The following is a 21,730-nucleotide window of genomic DNA, read 5'->3' on the forward strand; positions in this document are numbered from 1 at the left end:
CATCATCTCCACTGCCATGTCGTCATCTCCACTGCCATGTCGTCATCTCCACTGCCATGTCGTCATCATCTCCACTGCCATGTCGTCATCATCTCCACTGCCATGTCATCATCTCCACTGCCATGTCATCATCTCCACTGCCATGTCGTCATCATCTCCACTGCCATGTCGTCATCTCCTCCCACTGCCATGTCGTCATCTCCACTGCCATGTCGTCATCTCCACTGCCATGTCGTCATCTCCTCCCACTGCCATGTCGTCATCTCCACTGCCATGTCGTCATCTCCACTGCCATGTCGTCATCTCCACTGCCATGTCGTCATCTCCACTGCCATGTCGTCATCTCCACTGCCATGTCGTCATCTCCACTGCCATGTCGTCATCTCCACTGCCATGTCGTCATCTCCACTGCCATGTCGTCATCATCTCCACTGCCATGTCGTCATCTCCACTGCCATGTCGTCATCTCCACTGCCATGTCGTCATCTCCACTGCCATGTCGTCATCTCCACTGCCAGGTCGTCATCTCCACTGCCATGTCGTCATCTCCACTGCCATGTCGTCATCTCCACTGCCATGTCGTCATCTCCACTGCCATGTCGTCATCATCTCCACTGCCATGTCGTCATCTCCACTGCCATGTCGTCATCTCCACTGCCATGTCGTCATCTCCACTGCCATGTCGTCATCATCTCCACTGCCATGTCGTCATCTCCACTGCCATGTCGTCATCATCTCCACTGCCATGTCGTCATCTCCACTGCCATGTCGTCATCTCCACTGCCATGTCGTCATCATCTCCACTGCCATGTCGTCATCATCTCCACTGCCATCTCATCTCCACTGCCATGTCGTCATCATCTCCACTGCCATGTCGTCATCTCCACTGCCATGTCGTCATCATCTCCACTGCCATGTCGTCATCATCTCCACTGCCATCTCATCTCCACTGCCATGTCGTCGTCATCTCCACTGCCATGTCGTCATCTCCACTGCCATGTCGTCATCTCCACTGCCAGGTCATCATCTCCACTGCCAGGTCGTCATCTCCACTGCCATGTCGTCATCATCTCCACTGCCATGTCGTCATCATCTCCACTGCCATGTCGTCATCTCCACTGCCATGTCGTCATCTCCACTGCCATGTCGTCATCATCTCCACTGCCATGTCATCATCTCCCACTGGCAGGCCTAGCTCCAGATACAGCAAGCTATGTCCTGGGGTAACCAGCAGCCACATAATTGGACTAAAGGTCCCCTCAATAAAAGGCAGTTTGTGCCTGATACCACAAATGTAGCCCCACTACCTGTGCCTGGTGAGACCATGGGCCTGAGGAAAGAACCGACTACTGCCATTTGTCAACCAATGTAATTTCTCACTATGATCTAAACACTCATCCTTATACCCACAGGGAAGTGCAGCTTTCACGCCTCATCAAAGGGGCTATTTTTTTTTTTTTTTGTAGCAGACAGAGATCATTACAGATCACCACCACGGCTAGTCAAAAAACAGAGATCAGCTGACCATGGAGTGTCCAGCCCCATCTGATAAATCTACAACACGGCTTTCACACCTCAGGCTCAGGGACCACATGGAAGATGAAGTGAAGTGTGCGAGCCTGGGGACCAGGAAGTCTATGGTGAGACAGGGACTTTCTCAAATGATGGGGGGGGGGCACTATGACGCTTATGAAATCTCAATAATATGGCTGCCTACAGAAGACCTGAAAAACGATGACCCCAACTGAAATGCCAATATGAATGGGGGACGTTTCACAAGGTCCCATCCTAGACGAAGAGATATAGGCAATTGATGACGGCTGAGTCTTCCCAGGGAGGGTCCCTGTTGCGTTATCCATCCCAAGCAGTCAGCTGTAAATAATACATATATGAGTAGCACTAAATGGTTTTACAATTGTGTGTGTGTGTGTATGTGTGTGTGTATGAGAACAATAATAAAGACTAAGAGGCCATGAGTGTTGAGGAGGGAGGAGGCCGCAGGAGGAGTTGGCAGGAGGGGAGGGAGAGAGAAAATGATGTAAATAAGTACTTAGATATAAAATCTCATAAGTTAATTAAATAAAAGTTATTGCTTGAACACTAGCCACAGGTGACAGGAAACACTGACCTTTATCATAGATGGAACAAGAAAAGTTCCTTTAAGAGTTCTTATGGGTTTGAATTTTAGGTCTGGTTAAATGTTCACCTAGTCTCCTGAGCAGAGGTATCTAGAACGAACATACCCGGGGTTTGGTGATGCCAGCTGTGTGTTGCCTTCCTCATATGCAGAAAGGAGAAATCGATGGATGTGTGAGCTTATGTGGGGAAAGGAAGTGGTCCTAAGAGCTCCGGGGAGAAGGCAGATTAAAGAATCGTGTGTGTTAGCCAGAAGTGGTGCATGCCTTTAATCCCAGCAGGTAAAGGCGGGAGGATCAGGCCAGTCACATCTGCAGAGTGAGTTCCAGAACAGTCAAGGCTATATAGAGAAACCTTGTTTTTACCACCTCCCCCTAAGTACCCCCAAAAAGAATTATGTGTGGCTTCTTGATTTTGAAACTCACTGGTCATGTGATTGTTGGGTAATGTCAGTTTCGCTGAACCGAGCACGTGCACGGTACCACAGTCCCTCACTTGCCATGTGTTTAATGGAGTAACCCACTCTGTGTTAGGAAAGACACAGGGCACTGGCACTGTTTGTAGCTGAATCTGTGAACCGTGGTCACTAATGAAGGGTTTTCACTTTTTAGCAGACATTTTCTGCCCAAAGCTTCAACACAAAGGATAAAACCCCATAAACTGCCTCGAGACAGACACGTGAGGTTCTGATGGTGGCTAGTGCAGGGTGTCCCAGGAGAGAAGGGAGGGGTGACTTCCCAGGGATCTCCACAGGGGCCTGTCTGGAAGGACCAGGGCTTGAGCTGAGACTTAAAGGCTAAGCTGGTTTTAGTGTGGTGCAGCACATAGAACCTTCCAGTCAAGAGACGGCTTATGCCGAGGCCGAGAGGAACTGACAGCAGCAGTTTCGGGGGAAGAGGGCAAGGCAGGGGAGGCCCAGAGAAGGAATTTACACTAAACCAACAAGGCACTTTTGAGGGAGGGCTCCGGAATGATACTGTAGATTTTTCCTCAAAGATAGATGGAGGAGCTATTATTTTAAGATTGTTTTTTATTTTTAATTATGTGTAGGTGTGTGTGTGTGTGTCTGTATGTGTGTGTGTCTGTGTGTGTTTGTGAGTTATGTGCATGTGGGTGTGTATGTGTGTGTGTAGGCGTGTGTGTAGGTGAATGTGTGTGTATAGGTGTATGTGTGTGACTGTGTGTGTAGGTGTATGTATATATGTATATGTGCATGTGTGTAGGTGTGTGTCTGTGTATGTGTCTGTAGGTATGTGTGTAGGCATGTGTCTCTGTGTGTGCATCTGCGTCTGTGTGTATGTAGGTGTGTGTGTCTGTGAGTTGGTATTTGCATGTGCATGGTGTTGCCCATGGAGTCCAGAGGCACTGGGTTCTCTGGAGCTGGAGTTAGAGATGGTGGGAAGCTGAGAAGGGTGCTAGGAACCAAACTCGGGTCCTCTGGAAGAGTGCTAAGCACTCTTAGTCACGGAGCCATCTCCTTAGCTGTCAAGAGAGTTTTTCTTGTTTATTTCTGCTGTGGTTTGAAGACAGGGCTCATTCCTGCTGAGCTCAGTAGTACACACCCACCCAGCTGAACCACCCCCCTCCAGTTGTGCTGGATGAAGGGCTGGGAGACAGACAGGGAATAGCCCGTAGTTAGGAGGCCTGGTCGAAACTGAAGCTAGAGATGAGATGGCCTACATCTCTGTGAATGGAGGGGAGAAAGATGCTTTGCCAGTTGCTGACCATTAACTCCATAGGTAAGACACCAGGGTGTAGCGAGAGATTATTCCACTGACCCATTGCATCTGGCTTGGCTTCTGGAATGAGAGCGCCCAGGCTCCAGGTGTTTATATGGTAGACTACATCGATAGATTTTAGTATGCTGAACCATCCCTACATCTCTGGGGTTAAGCCTACTTGGTCGTAGTGAACGATCTTTTTGATGTGTTCTTGAATTCAGTTTGCCAGTATTTTATTATTTTTGCATCAATGCTAATGAGTAAAATTGGTCTGTAATTTTATTGACTCTTTGTGTGATTTGGGTATAAGGGTGACTATGCCCTCATAAAAAGAAACTGTTTATGTTCCTCTGTTTCTATTTTGTGGGATAATTTGAGGTGTATCACTGTTAGTTCTTCTTTTAACGTCTGGTACAATTCCGCATTAAGATAGTCTGGTCCTGGGCGTTTTTGGTTGGGAAACGCTTATTTACTGTTTCTATTTCCTTAGGGGTTATGTCTATTTCACTTGTTTATTTTATCTTGATTTTAGTATGTGGTACCTATCAAGAAAATTGTCCATTTTTTTTTTAATTTTCAAATTTTGTGGAGTACAAGTTTTTGAAGTATGACATGATTATCTGGATTTCCTCATTGTCTATTATGTCCCCTTTTTGTTTCTGATTTTGTGAATTCGGATATTCTCTCTGCCTTTTAGTTAGTATGCATAAGGGTTTGTCTATTTTGTTGATTTTTCTCAAAGAATCAACTTTTATTTCATTATTTCTTTGTATTAGTCTCTATTTCTATTTTATTGATTTCAGCTCTCAATTTGATTATTTTCTGCCATCTGATCCTCTTGGGTGTGTTTGTTTCACTTTCTCCTATATCTTTCAGGGGTGCTGTTAAATTACTAGAGGTCTCTCTAAATTGTTCACGAAGGCACTTAGTGCTGTGGACTTCCTCTTAGCACCATTTTCATTGTGTCCCACAGTTTGGGTATGTTATGAATTCATTTTCATTGAATTCTAGGAAGTCTTTAATTTCTTTATTTCTTCCTTGACCCACGTTACTCAGAGTTATTCAGTTTCCAAGAGGTTATAGGCTTTCTGTTGTTGAAATCCAGCTTTAATCCATGGTGGTCAAATAGGAGACGGGGGTTATTTTCAAAGAAAAGTAAAAATTTCCTTGTATCTGATGAGACTTGCTTTGTGGCAGAGTATATAGTCAATTTTGGAGAAAGCTGCATGAGGGGTTGACAGGAAGGCTTATTCTTTTGCATTTGGGTGAAATGTTCTGTAGATATGTATTAGGTTCATTTGAGTCATGATGTCTGTTAGTTCTATTATTTCTTTATTGACTTTCTGTCTGCCAGACCTGTTCATCAGTGAGAGTGGGGTGTTGAAGTTTCCAACTACTAGTGTGTGGAGGTCAATGTGTGATTTAAGCTTTAGTAATGTTTCTTTTACAAATGTGGGTGCTGTTACATTTGGGGCATCGATGTTCAGAACTGAGACATCGTTCAGGGACCTGGGTGCTAGAAAGTGAACTTAGGTCTCTGTAAGAACAGTCCTGACTCCTAACCACTGAGCCACCCTTTCTTCCTCAATGCTAACTGATTCTCTAGCTGCAGCTGTATCTGGCTGGGCTTCTTCATCTTGACCCTTTGTTCTCATGCTGCCCCAGCACCTGCAGCCCTCTCACTCCTGCTGTGCATTTCTCAAGAGCTTCCTCCAGTTCTGTCTTTGGAATATGTTCCTTACCCTAATATTTCCGCTTCGCTGGGTCTCATGGAGGCACACTGTAGATTGAGCCACCCATTTTAGGGGTTCACAATCACTTGTAACTCCTATTCCAGGAGATCTGACACCTTTTGGCTCCTGAGGGCACCTGGACAAGTGGCATCCATTTAGAAAGTCACAAATTTGAGGTCATGTATGCACACACACACAAAAGCCTTTAAGAAGAGATTCTAGTTAAAGCAAAGATATGAAAACAAACTGAGATAAATAAGCCTTAATGCAAGTTCAACTTTATTGAAGCAACCTGGCTGTATTTGTCAAGACTTAACTGTACATATAGACCTGTGGTCTCACTGCTAGAAACTGAAATACTTGTTCAACAGCATACACTGTAAGGAAACACAGCACATACGTCAGTAATGGTATAACCATGCGAACTGCTTGGGTGCCTCTGCAGGGAACTACTTTACACACACAGGTGATGGGATACAGAACAGCCATTTAAAACATGAGGTAGACTGACATGTACGACATGGATGGACTGAAATGGAATGGCCTCCAAGATAAACCGATAAGCCAGATGTGGTAGGCGGAGGCAAGAGGATCAGGAACTCAAAATCATCTTCAACTACACAAAAATCTGAGGCTGGTCTGGATAATATGAGATTTCTGTAAAAACAAAGCATACCAAAACAGGAAAGTAAAAACATTGATTGAATTAATCAAAGCATCTTGGGATGGACGACCAGAAGACCCAAGTGCATTTCCTAGTACCCATATTGAGTAGCTCACAACCAGTAACCCCAGCTCCAAGGGATCCAACCCCTTCCCTGGATTCTGTGGGAACAGGCACACACATAGTCATAGAGGTAAGGGCAGGCGTGCACACACACACTCACTCTAAAAACGGTATCTATTTTATTTAATAAAATATACATTAAGTATCTCAAAAGGGAAGGCACTGGATGAACGGCGTATGAAAGGATACTGTAATTCAGTCTTTTCTTTAGAAGAATTAACATGGGGATCAGTGGGATGGTTCGCAGGTAAAGGCTCTTGCCATAACTTTAGCCTGATGACCTGAACTTGATTCCCAAGAACTCACAGGGCAGAAATGGAGAACGGATTTCTGCAAGTTGTTCTGACCTCTATGCACACACAGGAAATAAATTCAATAAAAAAGTAAAACACAAAACACTGCTAACTGTGATTATATTTAGACAGTTGAATATAAAAAATAGGTAAGGTAGTGGGAGAGTTCTACCTTTCTTGTTATAGCATTAAATTGGTAACATTATTTCACCAGAGGTTAAACGTGCAGGCAGAACTGCTTTTCATTTTTCTTTGCATTTTAAAAAAGCATTTACACACACACACACACACACACAAACAAAACATAGTTAAAGAACAAAAACATACAAATATACACAGATGCACTTAATTTAAGCACGGGGTCATTTTTGAGGCCAGTCCTCATGTAACTCAGGCTGGCCTTGAATTTATGCAGTCCAGGATGACCTTGAACCTCTGCAGTGCTGGGACCATAATAGGTATCTACGACCACCTGGCCCTGATGCTTACCGCTTTAGAGTACTGAACACAGCTCAGTTAGCATTCCCTGAAAATCACAAACCGCTTCACTAGCATTCATTAAAACTCATAAAGGTTTCCACATCACACGTTCATAATATTAAGGAGCTGAGAAGACCTTCCCAAGTGTCTCATTCAAATGCCACTCTCATTCCGCATGATCTTGCCATCAGTACAAGGCAGAACAGCTCTTAAAGAGAGAGTAGGTGGAGTCAAGGAGATGCCATGTGGCTGCCGAAGGGGAAAGATACCAGAACATTACCATTAATCCACAGCCTCGTGGCGATACACAGATTAACAGAATGGGTTAATTTAAGATGTAAGAGCTAGTCAGGAAGACACCTGAGCCGCTGGCCAAACAGTGCTGTAATTAATGTAGTTACTGTGAGATTATTTGGGTCTGGGTGGCTGGGAAACCAAAGCGCAATCTCAGTCTTCAGTTATCTTCCACTTCTGCTTCAGAGGCCGGTCTTCTGATCAAGTCACCAAAATATGCAGTGATTGTCTTTAATTTGTTGTTAAGAAAGTTCTGCTCTATTTCCACTTGCCCTCCAGGCCCAGCCAAGGATGCCACCTGCCAGGAAGAACACAATAATAAAGCATGCTTGCAGGACTTTTTTTTCCCTTGAGACATGGTCTGATTAAGTAGTTCTGGCCAGTTTACTCACTCTGTAGACCAGGCTGTCCTCAAACGCAGACATCATGCCTCTGCCTCCTGAGATTAAAGGTGTTCACTGTCATGCCCAGCAAACATAATTTTCAAAACAGATTTTATTCCCCCAACCTAAACTATCAGTAAGAGAAAGGCTGCCTTTTTCTGTTAAGTTCTTCATAGCAACACACTCACTACTGCTTGCCAGGTTATGTATTCATGCAGTATCTGGTGTAGAAACCTGACAGTTTTGACCTGAGTCAGATCACTGTGCTATGCTGTTCTAAGATGCTGTCTTTCCACTGCCACAAACTAAGGATTCAGGCGAAGAGAAAATGAACAGACATTAGGAACTCACTTTCCTAAAAAACTCAATTTTAATTTTTTTCTTTTTATGTGGCAGCCAGAAGTCAACTTGTACGGGTGAGCTCTCTCCTTCCACCATGTGGGTCATCAGGTGTGGTGGTGGGCACTGTTACATGCTGAGCACTGCCACCTACTCCTAAGAAACCTTTTTACTCACCCCACTGTGCTCATGTTACTCTCTCGATCGCTCAACAAGCTTCACTGGCCTTTGAGTAGAGCCTGCACTTTTCTATTTATCTCGATTTTCTTAGATCTCTATGTCTAATTACTCCCTTTATCTACTGTTCTTTTGTGTTATTTTAAATTTACTATTTATACGCGTCTGTATTACTGATTTTTAGGTCTACTAGAACATAGCTACTGACTCAAGGAGATAAAAGCATTCCTTCTTCCAGAGTTAATATCAAGGATTAGCTGCAAAGAGTCTTTTGCTCTGACAACACTCACATTGGTCTTTGCAGCATTTTAAACCAGCAAATTTCTTTCCCTTCCTTCCTCCGCTTCCTTTTTTCTACCCTGGCTGTCTTAGACCTTACTCTGTAGACCATGCTTGCCTATAACTCAGAGATTCACCTGCCTCTGTCTCCTAAGTGCTGGGATTAAAGGCATCAATCAGTTCTTATGCTGATAAAGTATCCAACTAGCACCCCCAACATTTTAAGAGATTTATTAACTGGGAAATCTCTGTCTTCTAACACTATCTTATTCATCAATTAGATTGTAAGACTGGTAAAATCGGGGGCATGAAGAATGTAGTGGACAGGCCCACCAACCAGAACAGGAGTCACACAGTAAAGACACAGAAGCCCCAAGTTCTAGGGGCAGGCAAACTATGCATTGGTAGCTGCCATCGGCAAAACTTAAGTTGTGTATTTTGTAAATAAAGGTTCTAAATTTAATCTGGATTCAAAAGCTGACAGAACCTGATCTCACACCACAGATATCTGGTGGACAGGGAGAATGATTGCATTACTGGTGAGCATAATTTAAAGTGATTATTTTACCTCCCTGTTAGGAAACAACTCTGATATAAAAACAGATATAGAAACACATCATTCTATGATATGCTTCAGCTTCCACACCCACCTCTGATCCTACAGACAGAATTCAGGACTCTACACATGCTAAGCAAACTCTCTACTGTAGCTCCAAATCCATATGCAATGCTCTTAAAAGCCAGGTCTATAACTATAATCCCAACCCTCAGCAGGCTGAGGGAGGTGGGATGCTGTGAGCTCCAGTCAACCTTGGCTGAGATGGCTCTTCAGGGGAAGCATTTGCTGTCCAGTGTGGTGATCTGAACTTCACCAGAGCTGGCCTGACGAGCATCTCCAGTCTATGGGAACAGGAGACAGAGAGTAGACTGTCTCTAGTAGTCCAGGGCCAGACACCCAAAGGTTGTGCTCTGATTTCTGCACAGGTGACCATATCCCCCACCCTAAACAAACACACTGCTACAAAATTAAATAAAAAGTTGTTCAATTAACATCCTCAACCCTCCTCCCCAAATTAAAGGCACTAAAATAATTCCTGTTTCTCATATAAGCCATAAACAGCAATCTTAAGATGAAGTAGTGCTTTCCCTTCCCTGAGCCTTTTAGGGTTCGTACACGGGAGAACTGGTACAAGAAAGAGCAGATATGGGAGTTTCCTGAGATCAGTAGCAGACTTCACACGTCACTCAACAACGACTAATCAAGAGCGGGGCAGTTTCTGTGCAGAAGAGAGCTAAACAGCAGCTTGCCTGCAGGGATGCTCACAATCCAGCGACTCTGGTATGTTCCCAACACTGAATCAACATGCAGGCCCAGAGTGGGAAAACTGATCTACACAGCATAGACAAGGAAGATCTAAGTCAACATGCACTTTCAAGTATTCTCACTAAAACCGATTTCTAACCTTAGACTTTCTTGGTTTTCCACCACACATATATTAAAGGCTAAATGAGTCAGACAAAATTTATACTCAAGTGAATAGATACTTTGCTTCAAACAAACTAATGCTGTCAATTTTGAGCTGTCCTTATTTTTCATTAGCAGGTTTAACTGACAAAAATTTCTTAAATTTTAATGGATTGAGACATGAATGTACAGCAAAGACAGGCAAGACAGGAAAGCCAGGAGAATGGAAGGTGGCAAATGAATTCAAGACCACATTCTATGCTTCTAGCACATTACCTAAATGCTAGCCTTATCAAGGGCAATACCAGGTGTAAATGGGCCCCAGGCCTTAGCACAGCTGACTCCACAATGGAAATGCCATTCAGGCCATAAACTCAGCAAAGACAGCACTGCCTGCTAAAACTAACACAAATACCTAATCCGTCAAAGTCCATAGTTCTCCGAAAGTTTCAAAACGTACTAACCTTGTTTTTTTAGCTTCTGTTGTTCCGCTTCTAGGTAACTGTTCTTGTTAATTGAAGTATGTCAACACAGGACATGCATGGCTTTTGTGCTTAAAAGCTCACCCTGAGGAAGGCTTGGGGCTACAATGGGACCACAAGCACCCAGTGTAGTCGCTAGTTGGTTAATAAAGACTGTCTATTGGCTTAAACCCATGTCCAAACAGTGTTCTCTGGTGAATGCCTTTCAACACCAGGGGCAGGAGAGATGGCTCAGAGGACATTAGTTCACACAAGCTGAGCGGTTTACAACTACCTATAACTCCAGTTCCAAAGGATCTGACTTCCATGGCACCTGCACTTGCACATGTGTCTGTCTACCTCTCTAACACACAAAGACAATTCCAGTTAATTTGGACTACAATTATAACTAAGAACTGGGTGATTATTACTAACATATTATTTGAGGCAATAGTAGGAAGAGAAAAAAGTCAAAATGAAGATAACTGAAGACAAACGATGTTTAGATGGGTTTAAAATAAATTGCAAATGAATTACTACAAAAACAAAACAAAACAAAAAAAAAAAACTTATGCTTAAGGCTGTATTTGATGCCTACCATTACCAAAGAGATAGAGATGACCAGGATAGGCAACCTTCATTTTAGGTCAGAATCCACAGGCAGCTGGGCCAAACCAAGGCCTTCCTCACTAGTCCCGACTGTCTCTTTGTTACAGACAACTAATAACTACATCTAACCAGAAGCAGGAGTGCGGAGTGTTGAAGAAGGAAACACTTTATCTTTAGGCAAAATCCAAACTTAAAATCAGCTCCATTTTTCTGCACACAGTAAGCAGGAATGAGATTTCTATACTTGAATCTTTGCATTACAGATAGCTTTGTAATATTATCAAGCTCTGATTAAAATAAATGCAATTTTAAAGAGCCCCCATCATCAACTGACCTCATCTATGCTGGCTTCTAGGTGACTGATAACCAGGTCTACAGCTTGGCCCCTTAGCATTGATCACAATTTCATCCTGGACACATCCACAAAGGTTACTCTTCAGTTCAACAAGTTACACAAGGCACAACAGACCAAACCATCAGGAATCCCGAATCTGTGAAGAATTTTGAGGCCCTTCAGTTCTAGTCTTCCTGCATAAAGATCACAGCGCAGAGACATACTACACTGCTCCGATTGCCTAGCAGAAAATTCACCAAAGACAAGAGGGTCAATAAAGATGACCAAAGTAGCCATGGTTATCTGCACAGCAACAGTTAATCTAGACACCCGGGTGTCCGCAAGAGGAAGCACAAGGGCAAACTGACGGGGAAGGCCCAGCAACTGCCCTCTACTTGGTTCTATTTCTTAGCCCTCTATTGTCTTTTTTCAAACAGGAACGGACCAGAACTGACTTGGCAGATTTTTTTTAAAAATTGAAACTACATCAATTATTACTTGTGTGTGGCTGCAGGGGCCATGGTCAGAGGACCACTTGTGGAAGTCTCTTTTCTTCTTCCACCATGTGGGTTCAGGGCAAACTCAACTGCAACTGCCTTTACCTGCTGAGCTATTCTGAAAACCCTTTTATAATCTCCTTTGTGTGCCTTGCCACTTCACTTTCTAATTATCACTCCCAACTACTCAGGTCATGGATGAGTGTTTTTCTCAGCAGTAAATGTTTGGCTCATGGGAGGCAGCAAGGTGCTAAGCTGCTGATGGCCACTGTGTGGCAGAATAGCTAGGCTTCCCCAGAGATCAGGGGGTAACCTCACACGCATACTCTAGAGCATAGGGATTATCCAAAAAAATGTGCAGGAAGAGACTTACAATACACAGGGTGCCACCCGCCAAGCTGCCACGTTGTAAACTGGTTGTTTTCAAGTTTAGCAGTCTCAAGTCTACAATTCCTCCATATACCGGAACAGCTAATCCTATCTTTTGCCCTCTTTTACGCTTCTGGTTTCTGGGCCTGGTGTTAAGGGTCTTCCACCTGCTGGAATGACTTTACGGTATTTACCACATGGATAGCATTTAAGATATATTTCTCTGTTAATTTAATTACGAATAATTGATAGGATCTTTCGTTTATTCTAACATTCAGAAACTAGTTATATTCCACTTAAAAAAACCAAATACTATAATTACTCAGTACTAATACTTTGATAAAAACTGGTAAAAGTTTATTTAATTTAACCTAAACCACTAAAAAATGCTAATCTACTCAATTTAGTTATATTCAAAGTATAAATTTATAAATCTAAAAAAGTCAAGGAAGATTGAGTTATGTTAGAGAAGGGTCAGGAATTGCCTGGTAGAAAGCTATGGGCTTATCTTATTTTTAAGTAAATGGGTGTTTTGCCTGAATGTCTGTATACCACATATGTGGCCTGCAGAGGCCAGAACAGGGTGTCAGATGCTCTGGGACTGGAGTTACAGCCAGTTGTGAGCAGGTGAGTGCTGGGAATCAAACCCCAGCCACCTAAGGAACAGCCTTACTTGCTGAGCTATCTTTCTAGTCCCCAAGTTTACTTTAACACAAGTCTAGGGATGCTGCCCAGGGTCACCTTGTTATATGAACTTGCATGAACGTGACCCAGGTGCTTAATTTGAACTGAAAAGTGTATATGCTCCACAGATTCTCAGGTTACATGTTTTGTGTAGTTCTGAAAGCAAAAATGGGCTGGGAGGCTTGCTCTCATTGTTCTCATGCCTGGTAAGAACCAAGACTCTTCATGTTAAGAGAGTCCATGCACAAGGATTTCATATAAAAGTGGTACCTGAAACTGCTGCATGCAGCTACCATTAGATGACTAAGGTGTTCAGAGGCTTCTATCTCTACTACATAGGCTTACTCTTCAAAAGAAGTTTCCATGTTTGCAAAGCATAGTGAATCCAAAGCTAGTGCTGCCAGGACTTCTAGAATGTTAAGAAAAGAAATGAAGGCTAACAATAAGGATAGGAACTAAGCAGCAAGATACATTTCCAACCGTGATTTCTCCGAATCAAACCCAAGTCTTGATGAGTTTCCAAAGTAATCTCAGAGAGATACCTTATTTCCAAAGAGCCTCTCACAAAAAGATGTCTTTAATGAATGAGTTCTGGTTTTACAGTGAGAGTTTGGATAGCAGGGATATGTGTTCTAGAATAACTCCAAAAGAAAAAGGGAATGAATGGGAGGTCAAGGACAAGGGACCCAAAAGAATATTTCACCGGCTACAAAAACCGATGGGCATCATTTCCTACATGGAGCAGCTTCTAGAACTGGCTGTACAACCAATTTAGCAGAATGAATAGACTGTAACATAACCTCTCTGAACTGGAAATTAAAAGTTTGCTACAGACAAATTTATAGGAAAAATGCAGCCAGAATTCCAAACAGACTCATAGTTAATGCCTTATACTCTTTCAACCTGCATTACTATTTCATTTTAAAAGTATCACATATGGATACATTTTTATTTAAAAAACCAAAAACCAACCCCCCCCCTCCCACATGCTTCCCCTGCAGCTTATTTCAGCCCAAGCGGTTTCCTTTACCATTTTCTAGTGCCAGTGCTCCCTCTAGAGGCAGAAAACATGAAGGAACTATCAAGGCTACCACTGTGTTTGTAAATAGTGTCTACAGAGCACTTGCCCACAGGTGAGATTGAGTGCAGGTGAACCGTGGCATGCAGAGGACGGTGCCAGGTGCCTTCCTTTCCTAGGCTGCTCCTCATCTATTTTCTTTACCAAATGAACCGTCTTCCTACTCCTTACAGATTTAACTCTCACAGGTTCCGAGGATAAAAACAAAAGTAAAAAGCAAGCTAATTTTTTTTGTGTGTGTTAAAAAAAAGTTAATCCTGAAACTTTCATGATAAAAAGTGGCTTTCCGCCTTTTATCCCAGCACTTGGGAGGCAGAGGCAAGAGAATCTATGAGTTCGAGGCCAGCCTGGTCTATAGAGCGAGTTCCAAGGATAGTTAAGGCTGTTACACAGAAAAACCCTGTCTCAAAAAAACCGAGGGAAAAAAAAGTGGCTTTCCTATTGCTACTGAGATACCCAAATGAGTTTGTCTATATGCACTATCAAGGACCATGGCTGAGCCTGTGAAGATCATGTAGCCGTTTAGCAGATAGTTTTGGAGTATCATGGCAGCCCAAGTCTAGAAAGCAGTTACACAAGTAACAGGTAATAGGTTCAACACGAAGGCTGACCTAAGACTCTCACAACCCTAAAAAATTTGAGTGACATCACACATACTATCATGGAAGGCTTAATGTTTGGTCAAGCAGACCGTAAATAAATGACAGAAGACTCAAAGTTTTACCCCCCCCCCCCCTTTTGGTTTTTCGAGACAAGGTTTCTCTGTGTCTTTGGAGCTCACTCTGTAGACCAGGCTGGCCTTGAACTCAGAGATCTGCCTGCCTCTGCTTCCTGAGTGCGTGAGTCACCACCACCCGGCTAATTTATCCTTTTTTATAGCCCAGAGAACCTCAACTGTGGAGCACATTATAATTACTTGAGGAGCAATTTATACTTGGGCTCATCCCAGAAAATAAAACAGAGGATCTTTTTTAGTGGATCAGGGTTTTTCAGTGGTTGGAGAAATCTATTCAGTCCAGACTACTGATAAGACAAAGAAACCCATATAGGAGTTGAAGGGGAAGACGGAAATGATCTTGAGATGGAAAAAGGAAAGTCTAAATCACTAAACTACACCAGGGGCCAACAAGAGTAACTGCTGCTCCAGCAAAAGGACAAGAGATGGTGAGGAGGTGGATCTCCGTGTGTTCAAAGCCAGCATGGCCTACAGAGCTAGTTCTAAGACAGCCAGAGCTACAGAGAAAAATCCTATCTTGAAAAACAAAACAAAAACCCAAACAAACAAACAAACAAGATGGCAAGGCTAGTTAGAACTGTTCCTGGCCAAATTAAAGGCAGTTGTTTCCTTCTCTGTCTTCCAGCTCCCAGCTACCTTCCTGTCTTGCTCTTCAGCTGGGTTCAGTACGGTGGGCCTCAGAGAGTTGCCACAAAGCACCTGTAACATGGTATCACATGTCATCCTATCACTCATCTGCACAGAACCCCAGGAAACATCGGCTGCATCTCGGGCATGCTCAGAAACCGCGGAGGTGGAAGACAAGCCAGGGACTTCTCACAAGCAGGTTCTCTGGTAAGGAAACAACTCTTATCCTTTTCTGCCCATTGTTTCTAACAGTAAGTAAGTAGAGGTGCAAAGAATTTCCTCAGCAATGGCTTACCTGGTCAACGTCAGCATTTCTTGGAAGAAAATACACAATATTATTGGTGATCTTCTGGGAAAGCCTAAAAATTTCAAAGGTGAAAAAGAGTTAAGGATAAAAAGGCAATTTCTGAGCAGAGAGATGTTCATCATATGTCACAGATCAGTGCATCTTGGTAAGTGCCAACAAGGCACAGATTAAACCCAGAGAATTAGAGACAAGATAGCACAGATGGGTTAGAATATCTGGCTGCTTTAGCATAAGGCAGTGTGAGCTGAAGATCACAACCCACAGACCTGAGGTTTGAAGAAATCTTCAATCTGTACTAATTCCAATTCCACACAGTAAACACATCTCTTTAGCCTCAAGGCAGGTTCCGTAGAGGCAGACCCAGACCTTGGGCAGTTCAGCTATGCAGCTTCTGTATCAGTCAGTCACATCCTCAATCCTTCTTCACAAAACCCTAGCAAACACCACTGTTGTGTCCATTTCTCAGGAGCTACAGCTGGGCTCCTGTTTCATAATGGTGGAATTAAATACTAACAGGGGAACCGTATCTATAGATCAACCAACACATAGTTTTTACATTGCATGTCTTAAAAGTTTTAGTTATTATTATTAAAGTGTGTGTACAGACAGAACTTCCTCGGTGTACCAGAGGACAATTCTCTTCTTTCTCTTGCCTTTACCTGGGTTCTGGGTCTCAAACTCAGGTTGCCAGGTTTGTGTAGCAAGCGCTTTTACCAGTTGAGCCATTTAGTTGGCTCCACACAAACTGTTTTCTGTGTAAAATACAATGGAATTATCAAATGTGGATTAGCTAATACATTTCCTCTACATGCACACACACACACACACACGCGCACACACTTTTCCTCTCTATAAGCATTTATATAGACTGTTAGGACTTCCAAAGGATATCCATCAGGAAACATCATCGTCCTAATGTCGAAGGTCTCTGCAGTAGCATAATCTGGTCCCCCCCAAGGCGGGCTTAGAAACACAACATCAGCCTTTAAACAGGGAGCCAAGAGTAGGAAATCTCCACAGATAAACTCTATGTTATCCGCTATTCCATAAACTTCAGCATTATTACGAGCAAGATCAATCTTAACTGGGTCGATATCAATGGCAATCACTAAAAATCGAGAAAAAAAAAAGTCAGTTGACACTGAGAGTTCATCATTCCAGAAATCTGGTTTTCTGAATAAAATACCCCAAACAAGAATTAACCATGATCTACAGAACAGGTTTTCATGCTGTCTTGCCTAGCCATCATCCAAAGCAAGTGGCAGCAGCTGCCACAAAACATGGAGGTCTTAGGGGGTGAGAGCTATACACATTTGGAACAGTAAATTCTTACAAATGTTACTACTTGCATGCAAAGCCTAATGCTGACATTCAGAAAAGACCAATGTCCTTAAGATGGTTCCACATTTCCAGCTCCACAGGGCAGAGTCTAGGTCATCAGAGCATCAGGAAGACCCAGTAGTGACCATTTGTTTTCCTTTCTTCTCAGGGGCTGGTCACTTGTGAGGGTGAGCGATAAAATGACACCAAGAGGTTGTAGAGCAGTGGTTCTCAACTTCCTAACGCTGCAACCCTTTCACACACTTCCTCATGCTGTGGTGACCCCCACATAAAGTTATTTCATTGCTATTTCATAACTGGAATTTTGCTACTGTTATAAATTATAAAGTGAATATCTGATGTGGTATCCCTGAGAACTGCTGCCACAAAGGGCGTAGACAATGAGAGCGCAGCACTAACCTTCCTTTAGGACCCACACTGACATCGTCCTCTATCAAAAGCGCGGTAAGGTACACAACTTGGCCACAAACCTCCATTAAGAAACTAATGTATGATATGCATGCCTCCCATGATATTTAAAGAAAATTTCCAGACTTTATTTATTATGGTGCAGATATATTAACCATCTTATGACAAAATGCTATAAAAGAATGAGTTTGATAACTCTGGAGGAAAAATATCTTCCATGAAACATACATGTGGTTTATCTAAAAATAATCTGAGAATTTTGAAATACCGACTTAGTGGAAGACAGAGTTATTATTATCTGGTAAATGTGAGAACTGCTTTTATCTGGGTTACTGGGAGACCAACCATGTGAAGCTGGCAGATGTCATGCATGCCGAGAGAACTAGAGTAACAGAATCAGGTCACAGCACATCACTCTCGTCTTAAAACCAATGGGCAAATACACCTTGTCATTTTCTGACTTCTATATTCTGCTCCCAGATTACTATTTTGCTTTCCTAATTAACATTAAAAAGTTCAAACCAATTAATGAGGTTCTGCCGAAATCCACTAAAATGAAAGCCACAAGTACTAGTGGGTATAATATGATGTGTGAAAAGTATCTTAGAGTATGATTTGGCTCTTTTATCTCCAAAGCGCTACACTATAATAGGAGCCACAAACCCAGTGCACTGCAGGCAAGGGCTACGTCTTCAGTCATCTTAAAAAAAACAAAACAAAAAAAAAACCCAAAAAAATGAAGGGGGAGGGTAGTGGGGAGAAGAGGAGAGAAGCATGGTCTCCTGTAGCTCATTCCAGTCTCAAACTTGCAACCCACCTTTCTGTGTCCCAAGTGCTAATATGCATCACCATGTTGCGTGCGAACATTACATTAATTTTTATAAGTGTTAATTTATTTATGTGCACGGAGGCAAAAGTCCTTGCCCACCAAGGAACCTCACTACCAAACAGTCCATTTTTAAACAAAGCCTTTGTTTCCTGAGAAAAAGCACATCACACATCTGATAGTAACTGGCAGATAATATGGTGGAGATTTTTTTCTCCTGGTTCCATGGTCAAATAACCATGAGGATGGCATACTATTTAAAGAATTTTTGGAGCTTTGGGATTTTAAAGTTGCAAAGCATCACAAGACTATGTGAATTTAACATGACCTTCAAAGCCAAACGATGTCAAGTCATAAAGCTCTCAAGTCAGAGCTGAAGCTTGGTCCCCCTACATTGTTCTTTGATTCTAAAGAACCACAACATATTTTTGTTTTTACAGAGTGCTAGAATCTTGGCTCCAGAGATTAGCAGGTGTTTGCAAAATCCTGTGCAATTATTTATCTTTTTACATTTTAATCTATCTGTGAAATGAGAGACTATAAGACATAATTTATGACTGCTGACTAAATATTCACAAATTAAGTGCTTATTAAACATATTATGCAAGATGAACAATAAACGACTAACTATTGCTTTAAATATTCAGCATGAAATTATCAATTATATGTTAAATCTCAGCAAAGAAATGAAAAAAGTAAACATATTCTAAGTATAAGTTGGAAATAAAAACAATTCTCTGCCACGAATGACCAGATTACCTCTCTTCCCCGTTAAGGCGAACTGAATGGTATTTCCTCCAACCCCACAGAAAGCATCCACTACAATGTCACATTTGAAGGACTGACTGACACGGCCAGCAATGTGCTCAGCAATCTTCTCAGGGGTAACTGAAAACCAGCCCTCTGCAAAGGGAGAACACGTTTAGAAAAACACTCATTTCCAAGACTTCAAGCATGGAAAAGAAAACATTGCTCATGTTAAAGCACCTTTTTGGATCTGGAGAAATTGCTTATGAGCTTGGTTAAATCTTGTACAGCACTTGTAAAGGGACCTGTTGGTTTTACATCCACGTTGGGTCGGTCACAATCACTTTTAGCCTCAGCTCTACCAAATCTGAACTCTCTTCTGTCTGCACACAAGTGAAGGTGCGCACCCACAAGTACTCATAAAAAAACAAAACAAAACTTAGTTTCTCCTTGCAAAAACTACTAATTACATAGCATAAGAGAAAGGTTCTAAAAAATTGCTAATTCCCGACTCATTGGTAAGATATCCACATTCCTCTAGCAGTCTGTCTGAGGCACACCTACTACTCGTCAGCTATGGAGAACAGCAAGTTCTAACTGGTAAGTTTCTCAGTTATTTTATTCACAATGGAGATTTATATTGACATTTTGAGAACATTTACATGTTTTCAAATTTTTAAAATGATTCTATGAATGCTTTGCCTTCATGTATGTCTGTGTATAGCATGCGCGACAAATTTATATGCTCTTTTTTAAAAAAAGCATTCATTCATTCATTCATTCATTCATTCATTCATTCATTTATTTATTTATTTATTTATTTATTTATTTATTTATTTATTTATTTATTATGTATACAGTGTTAGTTTCCATGTCTGCCTACAGGCCAGAAGAGGGTACCAGATCTCATTACAGATGGCTGTGAGCCACCATGTGGTTGCTGGGAATTGAACTCAGGACCTCTGGAAGAGCAGTGTTCTTAACCTCTGAGCCATCTCTCCAGCCTTTACATGCTCTTTAGTGTCAGAAAAAAACAAAGAATGGCAGCCAATGACCAGGAGGCTGCTTTAGCACAGCAGGAAATAGTAGAAATCTTCAGAATGAATCTACACTCACCTGGAGGAAAGAAAATACCTGCCTCCCTTTCTACCAAAAGACCCTTCTTTTTGAGATAGAGATTGAAAGTTTCTTGTTCCCACTACATAAAACTTTAAATGGCTCTTCAGTACTTTAAGAATTCTAAATTCCTTTTAACATTTTATCCATCTTTTTCCAAGCGTTTTTTTGCCTAATAAAATTCCTGCATACTTTTCTGTACCACACACTATTTACAAACAGTATAAGGGGCACAGAATCATCTACACTCCACAGCAGACCTCTTGATTTGGATACTTAACAGAGACAGTCTCAATATGAAAATGAGTGTCAGTCTGTGAGACTGTTAAGATCAGAAAGAAAATTCAATGAAGAATTCAAGTTTTCAGTGCTAATTCATTCAATTATAACTTTCTGCATTAGGTGTATCTTCATCAGATGTTTTTTAATCACCTATATACTTTTGCTACTTTGCATAAGATGCTACAAATATAGGTTAAACCTGAAGTTAAAACAAAAATAGCTGTATGGATGTAATCGAGTGATACTGCACAGAACAACCGACCGTCATTCTTTGAAAGACGTCAAAATGTGCTGGAGGAATGAGTGCCGCAGAGGTGGAGTACTTGCCTGGCAGAGGTGAAGCCCTGGGCATGGGAGGCTGAGGAACCATTACAAATCAAAGGAAGCTAAGGAGACACGACAGTATATGGGTTATAGAGATAACCATCTTTGTTTTGTTTTCTTGTGGTACTGTTGACTGATCCCAAGACTTTGATTATTAGAGAAGAACATCTTGTTCTTAGCAAATGCACACCAAGTTAGTAATGGGAGGTACCATGATACACGCAACTGATCAGAAAACGACAGCAGACTCAGATGAACATTGTAAATGTTGGAAATAGCTGAATCCAGGTAAAAAGGACGTTGCAATTTCGTTTTGCAACTTTTCTGTAATTTTTAAGTGGCTTCTAAATAAAGCTAAACAACACACACATATTTTATTTACCTTTGTCCAACTTGATTCCATCATCAAAACGAGAAAAGAGCCTGTACCTCTGGGCCCAGTATTTTGCCAGCTCTGGAACAGAGGCTATTTCGGGTGGCAGACCATTTAATTTTTTGCTCTTGTTTTTCTTCTTATTTTTTTTCTTCTTCTTCTTCATTTCAACTAAAATAAGATGCAGACAATACATATCAGACCACGAGAACAGAACAAAGCAGTTCACAGAGTTCACAAGAAGCAGTCACATCAAACTATCACAATTTTGGCCTGTCACAGACATATATACAGTGACACTCTCAGAGAAGCATAGAGCAAGACTTCAGGTCCTCGCCGGCTGTCATCGACTGGCTTGAGAACTTGGCTTCTATGCTCTAATATCTTACTCCTCCAATAGGAATGGATGGATGAATGCATAGTATCGTGCTAACTTCTCTTATAGCAAAGATGGGAGATACAGGCTGAACATCCGAAATCCCCCAAAACCAGAACCTGGAAATACATCTGGTCCTCGCCATGTC

At 42.0% G+C, this 21,730-nt stretch overlaps 1 protein-coding gene across 2 annotated transcripts in view; it reads right to left on the reverse strand.

Moving 5' to 3' along the window:
- Positions 1 to 5,837: 5,837 nt before the first annotated feature.
- Tgs1 (trimethylguanosine synthase 1) overlaps positions 5,838 to 21,730 on the reverse strand; it is a 36,952-nt gene continuing 21,059 nt past the window's right edge. For both annotated transcript variants that reach the window (XM_075967040.1, XM_075967041.1), the window contains 5 exons: positions 21,216 to 21,377; positions 19,124 to 19,267; positions 16,681 to 16,897; positions 15,778 to 15,856; positions 5,838 to 7,742 (listed from right to left, as the gene is read on the reverse strand). In XM_075967040.1, the coding sequence (XP_075823155.1) occupies positions 7,605 to 7,742; positions 15,778 to 15,856; positions 16,681 to 16,897; positions 19,124 to 19,267; positions 21,216 to 21,377 (740 nt within the window). In that variant the 3' untranslated portion in view covers positions 5,838 to 7,604. The remainder of the gene's footprint in view (positions 7,743 to 15,777; positions 15,857 to 16,680; positions 16,898 to 19,123; positions 19,268 to 21,215; positions 21,378 to 21,730) is intronic.

Source organism: Microtus pennsylvanicus, chromosome 3 (genome assembly GCF_037038515.1).
Source record: "Microtus pennsylvanicus isolate mMicPen1 chromosome 3, mMicPen1.hap1, whole genome shotgun sequence".
Taxonomy (NCBI): Eukaryota; Metazoa; Chordata; class Mammalia; order Rodentia; family Cricetidae; genus Microtus; species Microtus pennsylvanicus.